The 20,947-nt window shown below is 38.5% G+C and overlaps 1 protein-coding gene across 6 annotated transcripts in view; it reads left to right on the top strand.

Moving 5' to 3' along the window:
- Positions 1-903: 903 nt before the first annotated feature.
- Positions 904-20,947, top strand: part of WDR17 (WD repeat domain 17) — a 65,502-nt gene continuing 45,458 nt past the window's right edge. For 4 of the 6 annotated variants that reach the window (XM_070460122.1, XM_070460121.1, XM_070460118.1 and 1 more), the window contains exons 1-4: positions 904-999; positions 12,361-12,482; positions 18,958-19,086; positions 20,361-20,544. In XM_070460122.1, coding sequence (XP_070316223.1) covers positions 12,417-12,482; positions 18,958-19,086; positions 20,361-20,544 — 379 coding nt within the window. In that variant the 5' untranslated portion in view covers positions 904-999; positions 12,361-12,416. Of the gene's footprint in view, positions 1,000-11,404; positions 11,580-12,360; positions 12,483-18,957; positions 19,087-20,360; positions 20,545-20,947 lie in introns of those variants that run through there. The other 2 variants (XM_070460120.1, XM_020910230.2) reach the window with 2 other exon arrangements.

Below are 20,947 nucleotides of genomic sequence, written 5' to 3'. Positions count from 1 at the left end.
AGGCAATGAAGAGATTTCAGAGAAATTAAGAAGGAAATGTGAATGACAGTACCATTTCTATTCAACCAGATTCCACCAGGAAAATGTTAAATGGCAACCCACTCCAGTATTCTTGCCTGGAAAATCCCATGGAATGAGGATTCTGGTAGGCTACAGTCCACGGGGCCGCAAAGAGTCGGACACGACTGAGCGACTTCACTTCACTTCAAATTAATTACACACAAACCCACTAAGAGTGACAAATTGCTTTCATAGGTGTCCCGCACAGAGCTTCTTGAGCTTAATCAGACAATAACGAAGTGCCAAAGAGACAGTATTCTGTATTCACATTCCAGGTGATGGATTCAACTCACAGCCTCTGAAGGAGGTTCAGCTCAAGGAAGCCCAGGCTCTTCAAGGAGGTGAGGTGACTTATTCATGGCATATTTGACTCATTTTCCTAGAAGGTGAAGGCTTCATATGTATTATGAGAAGACTCTTTGTGTGTTAGGAGAAGGCAATGGCAACCCACTCCGGTACTCTTGCCTGGAAAATCCCATGGACGGAGGAGCCTGGTGGGCTGCCGTCTATGGGGGTCGCACAGAGTCGGACGGGACTGAACCGACTTAGCAGCAGCAGCAGCTATGTGTGTTAGGGGGTGAGAACGCCGGTGGCTCACTGCTTCTTCCCTCACTTTCAGGCTCACCACAAACTCCAGGAATCCGGTCTTCAGAGCCGACTCCGGGTTGCCAGGTAACCACCTCCGGGAGCTTGGTCTCCGGGAGTCAGCAGCCCCCGCCCCGCCCTCGGCCCTCCAATCAGCGGCCGGCGTGCAGGTCACGTGGGGTCCGGCCTGCGGCGCCCGCCTCCCCGGCCCTCGGAGCCCGCCCCGCCTCAGAGCCCGCGGCTCCCTAGAGGAGGGCGCGGCGGGGCGGGTCCGGGTGCTGCGTTCGCTCAGCTGCCGCGCGGGCCTTGGCACCTTGCACCCTCCGCCGCCTCCGTGGTCGCCGCCTCCGCCAGGTAAGCAGCGGTGGGCCGCCGGACGAGGGGCCCGGGAGGGCGCGGGCTGCAGGGGAGCAGCCGTCCGACCGCGTGGCGTCGCGGGAGGGGCGCGGGGCGGTGCGCGCTTTCTGCAGGGCTTCGCGCGCGTTGATGCCCCGGGAGTCGGCGCCGCTCACCAGGTGTGAGTCTCTTGAACAGCCCCTGCCAAGGCTGCTTGTCTTGATTTCATGTTTTAAGCTGGTTCGGTCTGTGTGCATCTAGCTCTGTATTGGAACTCTCATGGCTGTGTCCGCGGGCACTTGTGTAAGCTCCCCTATGAGGATGTCTTCATATACAGGTTGTACCAAGAAGTCTTTGAGTCGGAAGGAAATGTGTTTTAGGAAAATAGCATTGAATGTCAGAGGCATAGGATGTCTTAAGTAAATCATAAAATATAATCTTTCCTGTTTTTCAGAAATTAACAAATTTCTGAAATTTTTTACTGTATTAAAAATATAATTTATATATATATAAACTGACTTTTTCTTTACTATATTAATTAAAAGCATTTGATTTGAATGAAATTTAGTGATAACTTGGGTCATGTATCAAAAATAAATCACACTTGTTTTGTAACTTTCATATACACACATATGTATATATATTTATTTATTTAAAAGTCTCCAACAGTGGTTTAAAGAGAGAGATTACATTTCTAAGTCTGTCAATGTCTAGGTCTTTGAAGAGTACCCTTCAGAAAAACTCATCATTCTTTTAAAAGAATTTTTGAAGTACTTAAAACTTTTGTTATCCACTAGTCACATAATAATTTTATATATCAGAAAGACAGTTTTTAGAAAATGATGTTTTTAAATTTCTCTGCTCTCAGTAGATGGACTGCCAGGGCTAAAGTGTTTTTGTTGTTTTCTATACTCTACCTTGAAACCCTTAACCTGGATAAGGATGAGCCACAGCAGTTTTTATTTTACTCAGAAAAGAGCAGGAACAGTTTTATTTATTTATTTTTGTTTGTTTCTTTTGCCCAAATAGATACTAGAAGTCCAACGTGAGTGATGAGATTGTCACTGTTAGTAAAATATGTGCAAATTCTCAAGACTACCTGATTTTACTTGCCTAAATGCTATAGTGAAGAATAAAATGAAATTCAGTTTCAAAAGATTCATGTTTTTTCCCTGCATTCCAGAATTTATTTGAAGTCAGACCTAATAAACAAGAAAGGAAACAGTTTACCAGATTGCTGAATAATATGTTTACCCAGCCATTCATGGCAATGATGTGTATACAAACATTGCTACTACTTTATGCAGTTGCTGAATTATCTCTGCTTCTATTTTGTACATCTATTCCATTCAGCTTTTAAAATGAAGTCATGTATGTTGTTTCTAGTGTTTCTTCAGGAACAGAGATCTTACTGAGAATATTTTAATCCATGGAAATCATATTAGGAGATTGAGAGGGATTTCTTAATAACTTACTAACTGAAACGTATATTAGACTAAGTGGCTGGCATTTTTCAGCATCCAAGACCATGTGATCTTCTATGACAGTCACATAAAGGTTATTCTCTCATTGTTGATGAGACTATTCCTTGGAGATTTATGAGCAAGAAGTTAGATATGGATACCTGGAGAGAATCTGAGAAATTCCCCAAAGAATTTACTCTGCAGAGAAACAAACCCTAAAGGAAAACCTTTCTCTTTCTTGAGGTTATGTAAACGTTCAAGAAGAACTTGTAACTTCAGTTATAAAAATTGGTAGAAAAATACAATGATCAACTTTGGTCAATGCCATTGTATAGTGAAAGAAAAAAAAATCCCTTCATGAGTGACTTGAAATATTTCTAAGATTCCTGTGGTAAAACATGGGCTGTTGCATGAGGAGACAAGATTCAGGCTGTTGTTACTTGATCTCAGTGACTAGAGAGATAGAACTTGAAATAGGCTAGACTTTGTGAACAACAAAAAAAAGGCAACCTGAAGTTGGAGCCACAGGTGGCACATGCATCTAGATGTCACATTATCAGCTACTTGAGTGAGGTAATCTTTTTAGAAAATAATGATAAAAGTCTTGCTTTCTATTACTTTACATGTACTAACAACATTGATTTTAGTAGCCTAATTATCTCCTAAAGCACTGGAATTCTATATTCTTATTTAAGAAATACATATGTCACAGAAACAGGAATACAAATCTTACACAATAAGATCATAGGAGATAATTCATCAGTGTTATTTGCTATTAGAGGGATAAATGATAATTGTCATGTTGAGAAAGGCTCTTATCAGAAGATGCAAGAAATATTTTTCCATGCTTTGATGAGGATTCTACAACATTCAGAATTTGGTTTCTAAATTTGAATGCCCAGACACGCATAACTTAAAAAAGAGGTCTTAAATAATTTTCCTATGAGATTCTTGTTTTCTTCCAAACTGTTTAAGTTATGAGCATGGGCCAGTATCCCATACAGACTCATTTGTAATTACATTTAATAAGTTCAGTTTCATATCTCATACACACACAAAAAAACTTGCTTTGAAATTGGAAAGTAGAAAATAGCTCTCATTATTGAGCACTCATTTGATGTACTGTTGGAAAAACTTCTTTTTCCAGTATCACATCTCCATGTGGAGTCCTGAAAAATTGAATAGTTGGTTAAGAAGTTGTTGTTTAGTTGCTTAGTTGTGCCTGACTCTTTGCAAACCCATGGACTGTAACTGGCCAGGCTCCTCTGTCCATGGGATTTTCCAGGCAAGATTACTGGAGTAGTTTGTTATTTCCTTCTCCAAGGGATCTTCCCAGCCCAGGGATCGAACCTGCATCTCTTGTGTCTCGTATGTTGACGGGTGGATTCTTTACCAGTGAGCCACCTGGAAAATCCCTTAATAAGGAATAAGCAGTACTTAATTTTGACCCCATTAATATAAAACATTTTGCATAAGTCTTAATGGAAGGAGTCATACACATTTTATTTTTAAGGTAAAATACACATATTTATTTTAAGCAGGTTTGGAGGGGTCATTTCCGAATGTAAGCTAGAAGCTTTCTTAGAGACCAGTCAAATTAGCACCATTATTTTGTAGATGAGGTCACTCAGCACATAAAAATTAAGTTGCTCAAAACTGGGAGAATTTCGAGGGACAGCTGGTCTACCATCTCAGGCTCTAACACAGCATTGTGCTGCTCCCCAAAGAGGTGTAAAAATATACCACCAACTTCATTTTCTCTTTTATTTCAAGTATTTCAAAAGTTTGACTAAGATTTAGATCATTTTTGTACCCTTAAATGATTACTGTACATAATGAACAAATTATATGTGTTTGGTCTCTTCATATAGAAAGTTTGCTTAAAATATTAGTTAAAAAGTGTTTTCCCCTAATCTGTAGAATTTTTTGATCTAATCATTAATATGATTTAAGTTTTTCTGCAAAGTCTTCTGTGGCTGGGGAGGGGTCCAGTTGTCTTATAAATTCCTTATCCTAATGTACCCCAGTGAGATTTGAGTGTACATAGCCATCACATCTACAATTGAATGATAGAAATGAGAAGCTTCGGGAGATTATATCTGAAGCCTGGATTATGTTTATCATTGGGTGAGATTTTGAAGTTGGACGCATTTATTTTCTAGACTCTCTGCCCTTTTGGTATCAGAGGCCATCTAGAATGGTGATACTGGGCATGTAGTTTAGACCAGCAGCGGCAGCATCTCCTGGGAACGTGTCAGAAATGCACATCTCCAGGCTGCGGCCCTACTAAGTCAGATATCAGAGACAGCCTCTGGAATCAGTGTTCACAGGAGTCTTAAGTGATTCTCATCCAAAGTAGCACTTGAGAATATCTTGGAAGGTACATCATGCCCTTGGACCTGACCTCCTCTGGGGCTGGTGGTGTTCACAGTGACTCCACTGTTAAAACTTTCCTTGAACTACTAAGTAATTGAACTCATTCCTGAAAATACAATTGTGCGTATGTTTCATAAACATCTATTTTTCAATGGTAGCTTTTGGAACATAATATCTCACTTTCATCATTAATGACATTGGTTTATCTTTGTGGGGATTTTATGTTGCCTAAGAGTCTAGTTTTTGACAGGTGGCCTATTGACTGGATTAACAGCCTGTCTCGTGTATGTATCAGCCCTGCCTGAGCTGATACAACCCTTCACTTCTTAAATGTTAGGATTTATTTCTGACCTCCTATCAATGTAACAATGAACATATTAAAAATGCAATTTTGGATTTAGTGACTATGTATGAGCGATTTCTTTTCATCTTAAAACTTGAAAGCTTTTAATCCATTTGATTTCCTTTGATGGTTTTTCTCAATACATGCCAAAAATAAATTTTAATACCTTTGACCAGAACATAAAAATGTCAGTGTAACTGACTGTTTCTGCCAAATGAGTACCCTGATTCTCACAGAAAGATAAGCATAAAGGCCCACCCTACTTTAAAATCTCATATACAAAATCCAGGTTACAAAGCAGATTAACTAGAAGGGGGACAGGAATCCTCAGCTTTACAGAATGATTCCTGCCATAGCTTCTCAGATCTTCCTTTGTGAGAAATGAGTGTGTTTATAAAAATACTTATTTTTGCCATACCCTATTTCCCGGTGGTGCAGTGATAAAGAATCTGCCTTCCAATGCAGAAGTTGCAGGAGATACGGGTTCAATCCCTGGGTTGGGAAGATCCCCTGGAGAAGGAAGTGTCAGCCTGCACTATTACTCTTGGCTGAAGAATTCCATGGGCAGAGGAGCCTGGTAGGTTACAGTCAGTGGGGTTGCAAAGAGTCAAACGTGACTTAGCACACAGACACATTATAAAAATAATCCTGTATCTTTTTGTGATGAGTATTTACATGTTTACTTTCATACTGTCTCTTTCAGTGAAATATTTATCTCTTCTTGGTTTATGAGTGAAAATACGTTATTTCACTCCTCTATTTGTCTTTGGCTGAGCTTCTCAAAATGGTTAATTGAAGTATATAAGTGACCATTGTTCAAGAAAAGTGGATTAGGCCTCTGATCAAGTTAAAACTCATTTCTTCATTGCAGCTCAAGAAATGCTGTAATCCTTGAAGCAACCTGGAAAGTCTAATTTCATTCATAATCATTTACTTTGGTGCTTAAATGTAGGAAAATATAAAAATAAATACCTAGATGAATGATAGATTAAGTATATAGATGGATGATGAAGTAACTGCATTCACATTGCCACATCTCTGAATCAGTGTCTTGGTCTTCTTGGTATTACATGTAATTCTGTGTTTGGCTGATCAAGTGGGAATTCATAGTGGTATACGTGGTCATTCTGTGAGTCCAAACTACAACAACCATAATGGCCTTGTTCTTTTCTATTTGCCATCTAATCCCGGATTTTAACGTAGGTTAATACTGTACTTGTGACCTATTTTATCATCTAAGCTTTTAAGAACATCAGGATTTGACATACGTTGGCAATGCTTAGATATAATGTGGTTGCCCTGCCAAGCACATGAAAGGTAAGTTTAGGAATGATTGAAATTGAAGAAATTAATCTTGGCCAGTAGAAGATAGCAGAGGCAATTTATCTGCTAAATATCTTTACTGTTGTTGAACTGAGTAAGTAGTTCTCAAGCTGTTCTGTGGTATATACCTTATCTGGGAACAATGCTAAAAAAGCAGGTTTCCAGACTCCATCCTAAGATTCTGATCTACTAGCTTTAGAGTATGATCTAGGAACCTGCATTTTTAGCAAGTTTCTCAGTTAATTGTGATGCAGGCGACCTGAGACTCACACTTTGAGTTGCACCAATTTAGAGATCTTTAAAATTATATTTATCCTTGATAATCTGTGGGTGTACCTATCAGTGAGAATAGTGGTCATTTAGAATTATGTATACTAGACAGAGGAAGATCTCAAGTTGGTGGGCTGATGGCTGCTTAAAAAAAATAAACCTTCCAGTTTTTTGTTTGTTTGTTTGTTTACAATTTCCAAATGTTTTCTAATGAGCACAGATTGACTATCTGTGCTCATTAGAATTTTTTGCATAACTCTGAGCATACAGTGTATTTAGATTTTAAAAACTAATTTTAACATGATGTTTTTAGGGCTTATATATTAATACAGGCAATAGATTTCTATTAAAAAACTTACAAAATTCTGAAGAGGACAAAGAGGATTTCAAGAAAACTACCTTGAATTTCTGCATCGTGGTATATCTGTGACCCTGACTTTTGAATTCACATTTTTATATATTTTGATTGACTATTCAGACTCTTTCTCAAGCCTGCCAGGAACACTCTTGTCTCAGAGTCTCTGCTTTTGCTGCTTTCCCAGCAGAGACTTTTCATATTCTGTCTTCTCTTCTCCTTTAGATCTTGCTTAGCATTACTGCAGTGGGGCCTCCTTGCACCAACTTTTGGAAGTGTATGGTGTCAGCTCATCTCCAGAACCTGTCTTGCTCTTTCCCTGCGTTCTTTTTCTCCAAGCCACACACTACCTTGTAATAGTCACCGTTTACGTATTTGTTTTGCTCATTCTGATTTCCTCCTCAAGAATATCAACCATGGAAGCGCAGGAGTCATACCTGTTGTAGAGGGTCCTCTATCTTCTGTGCCTGCCTGGCACCTACTTGGTGCTCAGTACATATTTGTGGAATGAGTGGATGGGTTGAAAAATGATTATTAGAATTTTAGGAAATGTAAATAAGTCGAAGGACTAATACATTTCCTGCTATTCAGTTCAGTTGCTCAGTCGTGTCCAACTCTTTGTAACCCCATGAACCGCAGCACGCCAGGCCTCCCTGTCCATCACCGACTCCGGGAGTCCACCCAAACACATGTCCATTGAGTTGGTGATGCCATCCAACCATCTCATCCTCTGTTGTCCCCTTCTCCTCCTGCCCTCAATCTTTCCCAGCATCAGGGTCTTTTCAGATGAGTCAGCTCTTCACATCAGGTAGCCAAAGTATTGGAGTTTCAGCTTCAGCATCAGTCCTTCCAATGAATATTCAGGACTGATTTCCTTTAGGATTGACTGGTTGGATCTCCTTGCAGTCCAAGGAACTCTCAAGAGTCTTCTTCAGCACCACAGTTCAAAAGTATCAATTCTTTGGCACTCAGCTTTCTTTATGGTCCAACTCTCACATCCATACATGACCACTGGAAAAACCATAGCCTTGACTAGACAGACCTTTGTTGACAAAGTAATGTCTCTGCTTTTCAATATGCTGTCTAGGTTGGTCAAAACTTTCCTTCCAAGGAGTAAGCATCTTTTAATTTCATGGCTGCAATCACCATTTGCAGTGATTTTGGAGCCCCAAAAAATAAAGTCAGCCACTGTTTTCCTCATCCATTTGACGTGAAATGACGGGACCGGATGCCATGATCTTAGTTTTCTGAATGTTGAGCTTTAAGCCAACTTTTTCATTCTCCTCTTTTACTTTCATCAAGAGGCTCTTTAGTTCCTCTTCACTTTGTGCCATAAGGGTGGTGTCATCTGCATATCTGAGGTTATTGATATTTCTCCCAGCAATCTTGATTCCACCTTGTGCTTCCTCCAGCCCAGCATTTCTCATGATGTACTCTGCGTTTAAGTTAAATAAGCAGGGTGACAATATACAGCCTTGACGTCCTCCTTTTCCTATTTGGAACCAGTCTGTTGGTCCATGTCCAGTTCTAACTGTTGCTTCCTGACCTGCATACAGATTTCTCAAGAGGCAGGTCAGGTGGTCTGGTATTCCCATCTCTTTCAGAATTTTTCACAGTTTATTGTGATCCACACAGTCAAAGTCTTTGGCCTAGTCAATAAAGCAGAAATAGATGTTTTTCTGGAACTCTCTTGCTTTTTCGATGATCCAGGGGATGTTGGCAATTTGATCTCTGGTTCCTCTGCCTTTTCTAAAGCCAGATTGAACATCTGGAAGTTCACGGTTCACATATTGCTGAAGCCTGGCTTGGAGAATTTTGAGCATTACTTGACTTGCATGTGAGATGAGTGCAATTGTGCAGTAGTTTGAGCATTCTTTGGCATTGCATTTCTTTGGTATTGGAATGAAGACTGACCTTTTCCAGTCCTGTGGCCACTGCTGAGTTTTCCAAATTTGCTGGCATATTGAGTGCAGCATTTTCACAGCATCATCATTTAGGATTTGAAATAGCTCACCTGGAATTCCATCACCTCCACTAGCTTTGTTCGTAGTCATGATTCCTAAGGCCCACTTGACTTCACACTCCCAGATGTCTGGCTCTAGGTGAGTGTGAGTGATCACACCATTGTGATTATCTGGGTCATGAAGATCTTTTTTGTACAATTCTTCTGTGTATTCTTGCCACCTGTTCTTAACATCTGCTTCTGTTAGGTCCATACAATTTCTGTCCTTTATTGAGCCCATCTTTGTATGAAATGTTCCCTTGGCATCGCAAATTTTCTTGAAGAGATCTGTAGTCTTTTTCATTCTGTTGTTTTCCTTTATTTCTTTGCATTGATCACTGAGGAAGGCTTTTTCTTATCCTTGCTATTCTTTGGAACTTTGCATTCAAATGGGTATATCTTTCCTTCTCCTTTGCTTTTCACTTCACTTCTTTTCACAGCTTCTTAGGGTGTAGCTATTTAATATCTTAGAAGGTCTGGTCAAAGCATGAAATACTGGGATGGGAGCTGTGTGTCTCTACAGATCTCTGCAAGCATTTAGGAGCCAGCTGGGGGAGATTGCTCAGGGAACACTCCTGTGAAATAGTGGCAGCTAAAGTCTCAGAGGATCTATTATGGGCATGGCATTGACAGGCACCCACTGTGTACTGATCATGGCCAAGTCATCAGACTCTGTTGATTTTCCTGTGGACCCAAATACACATCCTTACCCTAGCCCGTCTCATTCCCCTGCCCCTTGTTCAGTAGACTCTGGTCTTCACATATTTCCTGTTTTGAGATTATTGCTGTGACAACCTTCCTCACCTGCTTGTCCCTGATACTGCTTCTAAAACTCCTTGTGAGTTAAAGAATATTAGTGCGTGTCTTTGAGAGAGACTTAACACATTGTGAAATAAAATGACTGGGGCCCATAATGGGGCAGAAAACTCCAGGAGGAAATGAAAAGATAAATGAAAATGTCCAAGTGATGGTAGAAAATATAGCCCAGTTATCCAATACCTACCTACTTGTGGACAAGTTCATTTCAGTTTATTTTCCTCTCTTAGTTTTGTTAGTACTAGAAAGCACTGCTGTGGATTTTTAGAGTATAATTTCTCTTTATTTAGATTATATACCTGACAGCAGAAATGTGCACTTTACTGTTGTGTAGCCGCAAATTTGCACGTTAGCATAATGAGCATAAAAGAAACACCTTGAGCATCCTAGGTGTTCCCCCTTGTGGTCCCTGTCTGTCATGCCTGCCTTTTTTCCCTGAAGAAAACTCTGATAACTTCTAACAGCATAGATTCACCTTGCTTGGTTTTAAACTTTTATGAATAAAATCCTGTGATATTTATGTGTGACTTTCAGTCCAGTTACATCACGTGGTTCATTCATTTCATTGTGTGTGGTTCATTTTAATTAGTGTGTGTGTCTCTCCTGTGATTTTTAATCTCCGTGACTGGGGGGAATCTGGTTTTGAAGAGTATGTCTCTCCTGTGATTTTTAATCTCCGTGACTGGGGGGAATCTGGTTTTGAAGAGAGGTCTGTGTGTCTCCCTGTAATCCTCCCTCCTTGAGGCAGCTGGACTCCACTTGGCCCCTGCGGCGGGTGCTGAGAGACCCTTTTGCCCCTCTCCGGTGAGGGAGCCGGGTTTGTCTTGGCTCAGGATGGGAGCCTGTGGCAGGATGGGAGCCTCAGGCAGGTCAGGGCTGGTAGCTCTTCTTCCTCTCCCCGTTCTGGGGTTTGGGGAGGGGGCGTCTGTCCCTCCCTAGAGGCACGTGAAGTTTGCATTTCCGCCCTCCTCATCGTCCCTGGGAGGGACGATGGATCCTTCTCCTCTCTGAAGGATTCCTGGCTGAGGAGTTGTGCTTCGTCTGAGAGGAGGATTCAGAAACCTAGGCCGAGTTCCCCGCCTGCCGGCTCCCAGCAGCCGAGTGCTTCCTGCGTGCCCTCCCCGCTGGGGACGAGGTCTGACCTGCGCCCCTCTTTCTCCGGAGCACCCCGTTGAGGCCCGAGGCGATCTTGCAGGCGAGGGCAGCTCAGCTCCGCCAGAGACCTGCAGTTCTAAACTGATTTTCTAGTCACAGCAGCCTTGAAGCCCTGACCATCACAGGTTACCGACCCCTTCCTGCCCGCCTTGGTGGTTCCCCTCTTGCCCACACCTCGTCGCTTCGGTCTCTCCGGTGGCCGGGCTCCTCCCTCTTCGGAATTCCCCTGTGTGCTCTGCACCCTGTAAGGTGATGTGCTGACTTTTTGACTCACGTGGGTAATTGGCAGTCAGCTAACTGGCTTTCCTCTCAACGGTGCCAGCAGGTGGAAATACGGGATCGGCCTTGTTATCGTGTTGCAGGAAGGCGGACCCCTTCCAGGGCCGGAAACTGGGCTCTTGTCTAACACTCGGAAATGAATTGTCCAAGGAGACACATGTGCTGACAAAGCAAGAGATTTTATTTGGGAAAGGCGCCTGGATGGAGAGCAGGAGGGTAAGGGAACCCAGGAGGACTGCTCTGCCTCATGGCTCGCAGTCTTGGGTTTTATGGTGATGGGATTAGTTTCCGGGTTGTCCTTAGCCAATCATTCTGACGCAGAGTCCTTCCTGGTGGCGCACGCCTTGTTCAGACAAGATGGATGCCAGAGAGAAGGATTCTGGGAGGTGGTCGGACAGGTGGTGTCTCCTTTTGACCTTTCCCGAACTCGTCTGGTTGGTGGAGGCTTATTAGTTCCCTGTTCCTTACCAGGACCTCCTGTCCTAAAACAACTCATGCAGATGGTTACTATGGTGCCGGCCAGGGCTGGTTGGTTTCAATCTTCCCCTAACAATTGTACCCTTGTAACCTGGGGGCTTTGTTCTAGTTTTATATCCAGCTCCTGATGTTAAGAACGGAACACATTTTCTGATTCTTGTTGTTTTGTGTTTTCTTCTGGATTCCTTTTTAACTTGATTACTTTTAGAAATAATTTACCTATTTCTTGCAAAAGTTAAATCCAGGGTGGTTTTTAGACTGAAAACTGAAAGCCTAATAAAATATTTGACATAGCATTCGCTAGTACTATACAACATAATTATTATGTGATCTATTTCTTATTTGACTATAGGCTTGCGTGTTCTGGTTAGCATTATTTTTACAGATACTGTTATTTCTAAATCATTAAAGCTGTTGCAGCTGAAATGTGTTTGTACTTCTAGCTTCTCATGCTGAGCCACATTTCACGAGACAGAGCTTGGTAAACCCGTTTGGTTGAAACGCATTGTTATTACTTTAGGTGCTGACTGTTCTGATGCTGGTTTCCAATTGCCTTGATTAAAGTAGAAACATCCTATGGCTTGGATGACTTACATTTCACATTGGTTTGAGCAAGATGATTGGTATGAAGGACTACAAAGAGTAAGATACATTTATGTTGTATTTATAATTTTCTGCTTTTTTTTTTTTTTTTTTTGCTTCTCATGCAGCTGTATTTCTATGTCATTTATATTGTGGACATTTTTGCACTGCAATATTCTGAGGATAAATAAGATACTTATTTGATAGATTGAACAGTAGAGGTAAAAAGGTAACATATAAGGATAGTCATTATAAATTGAAGAAAGGTTTTTTTTTTCTATCCTGTTTTCAGATGAATTCTTAATATTTTCAGATTGTCTTTAGGCTTTAAAGATAAAATAGAATTCTTTCTAATTAGATTAATGGATGAAAATAGAAATAATTTCAAGAAAGTGTTTACTTAAGGAAAAACATTTCATGATAAAAATGTGCTAATACCATGTATTATAATAATATTGTAAAAGAAAATGAAAAAAAATGTTCTGAAGAGTGCATGTTCCATTTGATAAATTTTTAGGCAATTAATTATGTTTCAAAGGGATTTGCATTGTTACTATGGCAACTTTTGCATAGCATAGCTATTCTGATCTATTATTGCAATGGCAGAAAACTGCCATTTTATTAGATACCTTATCAACATGGATTTAGTTTCGAATAACATAGGATTTCTCTTTGATTATGTTCACCTTTTAAATGAAAGGTCCCTTGATTGTTTAAATGAAGGCAATTTGTGGATTTTACTTTTCATTCATGAGTGGAACAAAAGAGACAGAATATCTTCATGTAGTTTTAGCAGCTCTTCCCCACTATGGTTTGTGGGCAGTGCTAGCGCTCAGTCATGTCCGACTCTTGTGACCCCGTGGACTGCAGCCCACCAGGCTCCTCTGTGCATGGAATTCTCCAGGCAAGAACACTGGAGTGTGTTGCCTTTTCCTTCTCCAGTGGTTTGAGGGCATATATTACTAAAGTTACACAGTACTGAATTGTTCTTTCTCCTTCTTCAGGGTGCTTTCCTAATCACATCAATCAAAGATATTTTCTCAGTATTTTACGTCTTTTATCTTTTTAGTTGTAAATCCTCAGCAGTTTAAGCCTCTTGGGTTTTTTTGTTGCAGATTTCTTTTTCAGCTGTGAAACAAGCTGGTAAACATCTCTGGAGCCAGTAAATATCTAACTCTGGAGAATAATCCTCGTGTTGTAGATTCTAAAGCATTCTTCATAAGAGAGGCTGAGAGTCAGTGGGTAGCTTACTATCCTGAATTCCAGTCTTACCCATAAATGATAGAAGTGTTTCAGTGTGTGAGTTTAATAGCAGTATTTGAAGTTACACTGGACACACGCACATACCCACCCACCAGGACACGCACACACACACACGTACACACAGTATAACTCTAGCATCCTTTTTTTGTGTTGTGTATTTTAAATGTAATAACAGTGCATTTCGGATGTTCAGACAGAAGGCTCTTTTTCAAGTGTAGACTGTATATTCCTCTGTGGAAAAGAGAGGGGATGATAGTCTAATTGTGGGGGTGGGGGGGAGTGGCTGATTTTTAAAATATGTGTCTTTTTTTTTTTTTACTAAAATTATGTGTTCTTTTATAGTGATTTTTAAGGCAGCTCATGGAGATTTTGTGAAGATTCAAAATCTTTCTCTCCACCATAACTCCAGTCTGCCCTTTAATACACTGTTGGCCTTTATTAGTGAATTTCTTGTTCTGAGACATATTAAAAGAATAACTTGTTCTCATACATAGATGTAGTTCAACCCTAAAATTGCCATATCCTTTTCATGAGTTTGAGCTTTTCTTGGGTCAAGTTTTAATCTGTTCTTATACAGACTTAGATGACAGTGAAACATCATACTCTAAATAATGAAAATTGAAACGTGATTATTTAATTTCTTCTAAAATTCCACCATATGATTTTTCAGATGATATATATGTGCATATATACCCTATATAATGAGCATTCAGCATGCTGTATTTTTCCATAGTTGTTTTTTTAATGTTTACTGGAAAAGATAAGTTGGTTTTTAAGTAAAAAAATTATAATTTAGAAATGAGTGTTTGAGAAATCACATACAAATAAATGAGTTTTATCTTAACATCACTAAATTGACCTTTATACTTTGATATAAAATATCAAAATACTTATATATTTGACATAAAATATAGCTTTTGATAGGAAATATGTATGATATAAATATATATTCAATGTCAAATATATATTTGGTATAAATATATCTGATATGAAATACAGAAATATATGACAATATATATGTTAAAATATATTTGATGTGAATATATATTCAATGTCAAATGTATGTATTTGGTATAAATATATTTGATATAAGATAGCAAATATATTTGACTTGCTGTATAAATTTGATACAATTAATATTTATAGCATATGTATATATTTCTCCAAACATGGCACATGTATATGCACTGGATTTTAACTTAGTTTTATAACTAATTTTGGCAATGTTGTAACTCTAGCTGGATTTAAATTTCATGGTTATGTTATATTGTAATCTTGCCTGTACAGAGATGAGCTTTATTGTTATACAAATCTATTTCAGGTATATTCTTATAACTTGTGTTTTTGCATTTTATACACTTAACCTTTCACTGTAATTACAATGTATGTGTCGTGTGTTTCATCCAAGACTGAAACAAAAAATAGAATTTAGGTTGAAAAAATAAAAATAGTATTTCTGCAGGTCTGCAGTTGCCAGACTGCTGACATTGTCAGTTGCTTGTGAGGTGACAGTGCTCAGGCTTTCCTCCTGACTCCTTTGGAAACCTGCATTATCTGGCGAACTGCACACTTAGTACTTCATCTTTACCGTGTGTGTTTTGTTTCTGGGCCACAAAGACGGTGTCTTCTGAAACAGCAGATGTTTAGGATGGATGTGGAAGTACTTAGGTGGTTCACATAAAAATGAAACATACTCTTAAGTACAGATAAAAAGAGTACATAATATTTATCAGACATATAAAATTACCTATCACATACATTTGAAATATATTGGATTACCTATATGTGTGACGTGTTTTGTAGGATTTATATTTAAAATATAAATGTGTATTTTGAAATGGGCCTTCAGTTGAATGTTTTCTATTTTCAGTGATCCAGAATAACTAACTGTCTAACCTTTCATGCTGACCATGATAGCAAGAGCTTCTGGACACTTTGTCTCTTCAGCAGTTGTAGACATCAAACTTAATAAAAGCGATACATATATATATATATATATATATAATGATAATTTTGAAAAATAACAAAGAAGTCTCAAATACTAGCAGTTTAAATACATAATTTAGATTTGTAGATGTGATAGTATTCATATCTTTAATAATGCATGATTTTTAGTATCTCATTCAAAAACCCTAATTTTTTAAAGAAGCTGCCATTTTGCTTTTTCCTGTTTATTATTTTAATGGCTGGTTTGGAAAAGTTCTTCAACTCTGAATTCTAGATTTAAGTTGTTGGACTATAATAAGACTTGTAAAAGCTGCCCAGGAACATACCACAGCAGACTCAATTGTATGAAAATATTGAAATGTTTATATTACCTGAATTTAGGAACTAAAAAGAAGTAAATCAAGATACATGATAGAGTAAAAATATATTAGCATGGATTTAGAAGTTTATTTTTTTTAAATAAAGAGTTAGCGGAAGGACTTAATAGTTTCTAGTTTGGCACATGAGGAGCTCAGAAGTCCTCACTGTGGCCTAAAACAAAACAAAACAATGAGAACTGAAAAATCCACAACTCCTCCTTAGATTCCTAAGAGATTTGAAGTCACCAGGCCAACTGCTGCTCCCAAATTGGAGAGACAGGCTTAATGGGGAGAATCGCAGTGCGCCAGAGCAGAAACCCACCCACAGAAACCTCGGTGGGAACCAGGGTCAGGGTGGAGAACCTCAGCAGTAATTGGTGACTTGCTGGAGGCTCGTGTATCAAGTCCCAGAGTGAAAAACTCTCAGGGGACCCAGTAATAAGGAGGCCTCCAGGCTTTTCTGAGTTTTGCCTCCAGGACCTTTACTAGGTTTTCACAGTAAATATCAAAGAAAGAATCCTGCATGCTTCTGGCAAGGGGAGAGGAAAAGGAACATTTTTGAAATATGTCAGAGCATCCTTTTTCTTAACAAGGCTGCTCTGTTTCACCAGAGCCTGATCTGCAGAGATTATATCAGCACCCAACCTGTCTGGGAGAAGGGAAAGAACCAGCCCCTGCTAACCATCCTGTCCCACCTAGGGGAAGAAAATCTCTGAGAGTACTGGTGGAATTCCCACTCCACGGGCATGGACTTATTGAAAGACAGAGAACTAGTTATAATCATGGGACTGCACAGTCATCTTAACATCACAACACTGAAAACCTATTTCTGGCCACAGTTCTTTTAGGCAGTGACATCATGTCCTCCTGTCAACAAAAGATTACACGGCACGCTAAAAAGCAGAAAAAGAAAAAGCACAGTTGAAAGAGATTAAGGATCGGCACCAAAGTCAGATATGGCAGGGATGTCCATCTGTGTCCAGCTATTATAGTTGGAGACCTTAATACCGCTCTGTCAGAAGAGATTTAGTAGACACAAAATTAGTAGAGACATAGTTGAACTCAACAACACCTTCAAGCAACTGGATGTAATTTGATGTCTATCAGCTATTTCATCTATCACCAGCAAATTACACATTCTTATCAAACTTACATGGGAGATTGACAGAACAGACCATATTCTGGACCCAAATCACACCTTAACAAATTTAAAAGTATAGAAATAATAGTGTCTGCTCTGAGACAATGGAACTAAACTAGATATCAGTAACAGAGAGCTGGAAAGTCCCCAAGTACTTAGAGATTAGACAACACTTTTCTAAATAACATAAGGATCAAAAAAGAACTTTCAAGAGAAATTAAAAATCATTTTGAACCTAGTGAAACTGAAAGTACAACTTAAGGAAATTTATGGGAGGCAGGAAAAGGAGTGCTTGGAGGGAAATTTATTGCATTTAATGCATTTATTAGAAAAAAAGGAAGCTCCAAAATCAATCATCTCAGCTTCTGCCTTAGAAGACTAGAAAAGGAAGAACAAATTGAATCCAAAGTAAGCAGAATAAAAGAAATAATTAGAGCAGAAAATAAAAGGGTAAGAGACTTGAAAAGACACCTCACTGAAGATGATAGATGACATGCAAGCTTATGGAAAGATGTCCAACATTACAGGTTATTAGGGAATCGCAAATTAAAGCAACAATCAAATGCTGCTACATGCCTGTTAGATTGGCCCATCTAAACCACTGACACCACTAACTTCGGTGAGAGGTTGAAGAGAAGGTGAAGTAGCAGGAACTCTCACTTTTGTCTGTTGGGAATGCAAAATGGTGCAGACAGTCTTAATGTTTCTTTTCCAAATATAAACTCAGAATTTGTTTACACACAAACCTTACATCCCAAGGATAAACTATAAAAGCCTATTTAATTCACATGTAGTTGAAATAATGTATATTTTCAGTGAAAAATAATATTGCTGTAACATTGTGAAAGGGGAAAAAGTGTATTTTTTTTTTTATTTATCAAGAATGCTCGGTGTCATTAGGGGAGGAAGAAACCAGGTATTTGTAGCACTTTCTTATACTTGTAAGCTCTCGGAAGCACAATTTTTTTATCATGCTAATTTTCACTGCAGATTATTTACTTTTTTGGGAAATGTATCACTAGTTCCACTCAGATAAGGGAATTTAATGGGGTGAAGAAAGAAAAAATTGGAGTGGAAAAAAAAGATCTCTTCAGGAAGTGGAACTGTGAAATAGAAGAGATATAAAGAAGAAAGTAGTTTTTTAAATAAATGAGAGTTAACATAACTGACTCTGGGCTTGTTTACTCTAAAATCCTCTGCCCTGCCATAGAAATGGTGTATATTCTGTAATTTCCAGTTTCCTTCTGTCCCCTCTTCACAGTGGAGACTACTGGTAACCCAGCTTGGTTCCTGCCTTATGTACCTCAGGTAGTGTTTGTAAGGATGCTAAAGGCAATGCGAAACTCAAGTTCTGAGACAGAAAATACTCCCAGTACTGTGTTGGCTCACAGTGTTTTACATTTGAACTTGCTGCCTTGAATGAATTGCCAGTATTTAAAAACTGGTACATTTACATGAAATTCTGGGTGTTTCTGTCTCTTTGGGAAGGGTCAGTGGTACTAGACCCTTCGGATAGGAATGTGCACTTTACGTTTCACTCTGACCCCTGTCACTGCTGGTGGGATTCCCAGCCCTCGATCAAATGTCATTAGTCATTTATTTTATAATCTCACTTCCCTAATGGAAATGACCTGCCTCGATGTCTGTTGCTATTTGGCGATTTCAGCTCCCATTCTTTGAAAGCATACACTGAGATTAATAGTGCTGGCGGAAAATTTTTTCAGGGCATAGAGATAAGGATTTAGGAACACAGATATAAAACAATGAAGAGGCGATTTATTGAATAATGGAGATGACCAGCATTCCTCTGAATTTGCTTTTCAAGGTGAACATGTCCCAGGTAAGGCAGGTGGGACTGCTGGCCGCTGGGTGTCAGCCGTGGAACAGAGACGTGTGCGCTGCCAGTGGGGACAGGTTTGCATACTGTGCTACCCTGGCCATCTATGTTTATCAGGTAAAAGAATGCTGACTCTTTTCAATTTTCCATTTTCTCAGGCAAGATTGATATTTAATTAAGTTTGAAAAGCTGGTGAAATGCTATTAAAGTCTGCAGTTTAGTTAATAAAAATATTTAATTAACTCTTGATTTGGAATTCCTGAGTTCAGTTTTCTGCATTGTGCTCAAGAGCCCACGTGGGTAATTTTAAAGTCAGAGGGGACCACTGACATGCAGAATGACTTCTTCATGCACTTGTATTTATAGACTCTTCCACCGAGTGACTTTTATAGCAGTTTTTTCTATTAGATGCTTTGCATCTGCATTATCTACCATTGGTAACCTAAATCACTAACTACTTTAAAACTTATAAACCTGTTCATCCCTCCATGTACAGAAAATGCATTTATATCTTTAAACAGGCTTATGGTGTTGGGTGTAGACGACTATGTTAGCAGTTAAGATTTTACTGCAAGTATATGGTTAAAGAAAGACTGGTGGCATCAATAGATAATATAATAATGATTTGAAAAAGTATCATATAACACTGTGAGAGGTTCGTTATGTGTTCAAGGGAAAAACCAGGTTCAGCAAAATGACAAATACAGTATATAACAGTATGTCATAAACATGTTAAAAATGATAGATGAATTGATCTACTAATTAATGGTACAATTACAAAGGAAATAGGGAAATTAGGCTATTCATTTTGTCCACTTGCATATAAAAACAACATAATGCCCTTTCCAAGAAGCAATAACATAAAGCAGGTCCAAATGATGCCATTGCTCTGCAAACCTCACGTCTTAATAATGCAATAATGAGCTGTTGGCTTACTTAACGTACATTTTTTTATTCAAATACAAATTAAAAACTGCAGAAAAATTATTTCAAGACCAAAGTATTTTTCCCACATAAATAGATAGGGCTACAGAAAATATAATAAATCTCTGAATTATGCATACTTAAATGTACATTTATTTTTACTTGTTTTAAAATAGATATGTTTAATGTCAGTCCTCTTTATTTTTCCAGGAATGGTCCTCTTTTTTTTTTTTCATTTATTTTTATTAGGAGGCTAATTACTTTACAATATTGTAGTGGTTGGGATTTTGTTTGATTGAATACATTTGAATTCACTTGAAAGTAGACCAAAGCTTGAATTATACTCATATCTTGTTATTAGGTAACTCATTTTCGTGTGTGCAGCTTTTAAAAAATAATGTGATTATTAATGGAAAGTGTATTACCTAAAAAGAAGCACTGATATGTTTTATTTATTTTTTTTTTAGTTGGATCACCATTATAATGAATTCAAACTCCACGCAATTATGTCTGAACATAAGAAAACAATCACAGCTCTCTCTTGGTGTCCACATAATCCTGATCTGTTTGCAAGTGGCAGTGCTGATAATTTAGTGATCATTTGGAATGTTGCAGAACAAAAAGTCATTGCTAAACTTGACAATACGAAAGGTATATCTCTTAACTGGGATTTACTTCATTGAATGAAATATTTTTATTTCAATAAGCAAAATATTATACTTCAATAAGCTCAGGTTTTAAAGTAGTGTTTTCCAAGCTTTCTAATGAAAGTCTATGTAAGAAACTCATTTCATGTCATGATTCATGGTTGTGTGTGTGCATGTGTACAAACCAAAACACAGTTTCATGAAATAATCAGACTTAGTACACTGATCAGTTAAAAAACATAATCAACACCAGATAATTTGTTTAAATATAACATTAAAATTAAAAAATAAATATCAAAACAATATTTAGAGACAGTTTTCTCAGTGAGACAATTATAAGAGATAATTAACCTTTGTATGTTGTCTTTTAGTTTTAAAAGGGGTTATATATACATCAGTGTATTTTC

The sequence above is a fragment of the Odocoileus virginianus genome, chromosome 32 (genome assembly GCF_023699985.2).
Source record: "Odocoileus virginianus isolate 20LAN1187 ecotype Illinois chromosome 32, Ovbor_1.2, whole genome shotgun sequence".
Lineage (NCBI taxonomy): Eukaryota > Metazoa > Chordata > Mammalia > Artiodactyla > Cervidae > Odocoileus > Odocoileus virginianus.
The sequence above is the reverse complement of the archived record's forward strand: the minus strand, read 5'-3'. Positions and strand labels throughout refer to the sequence as shown.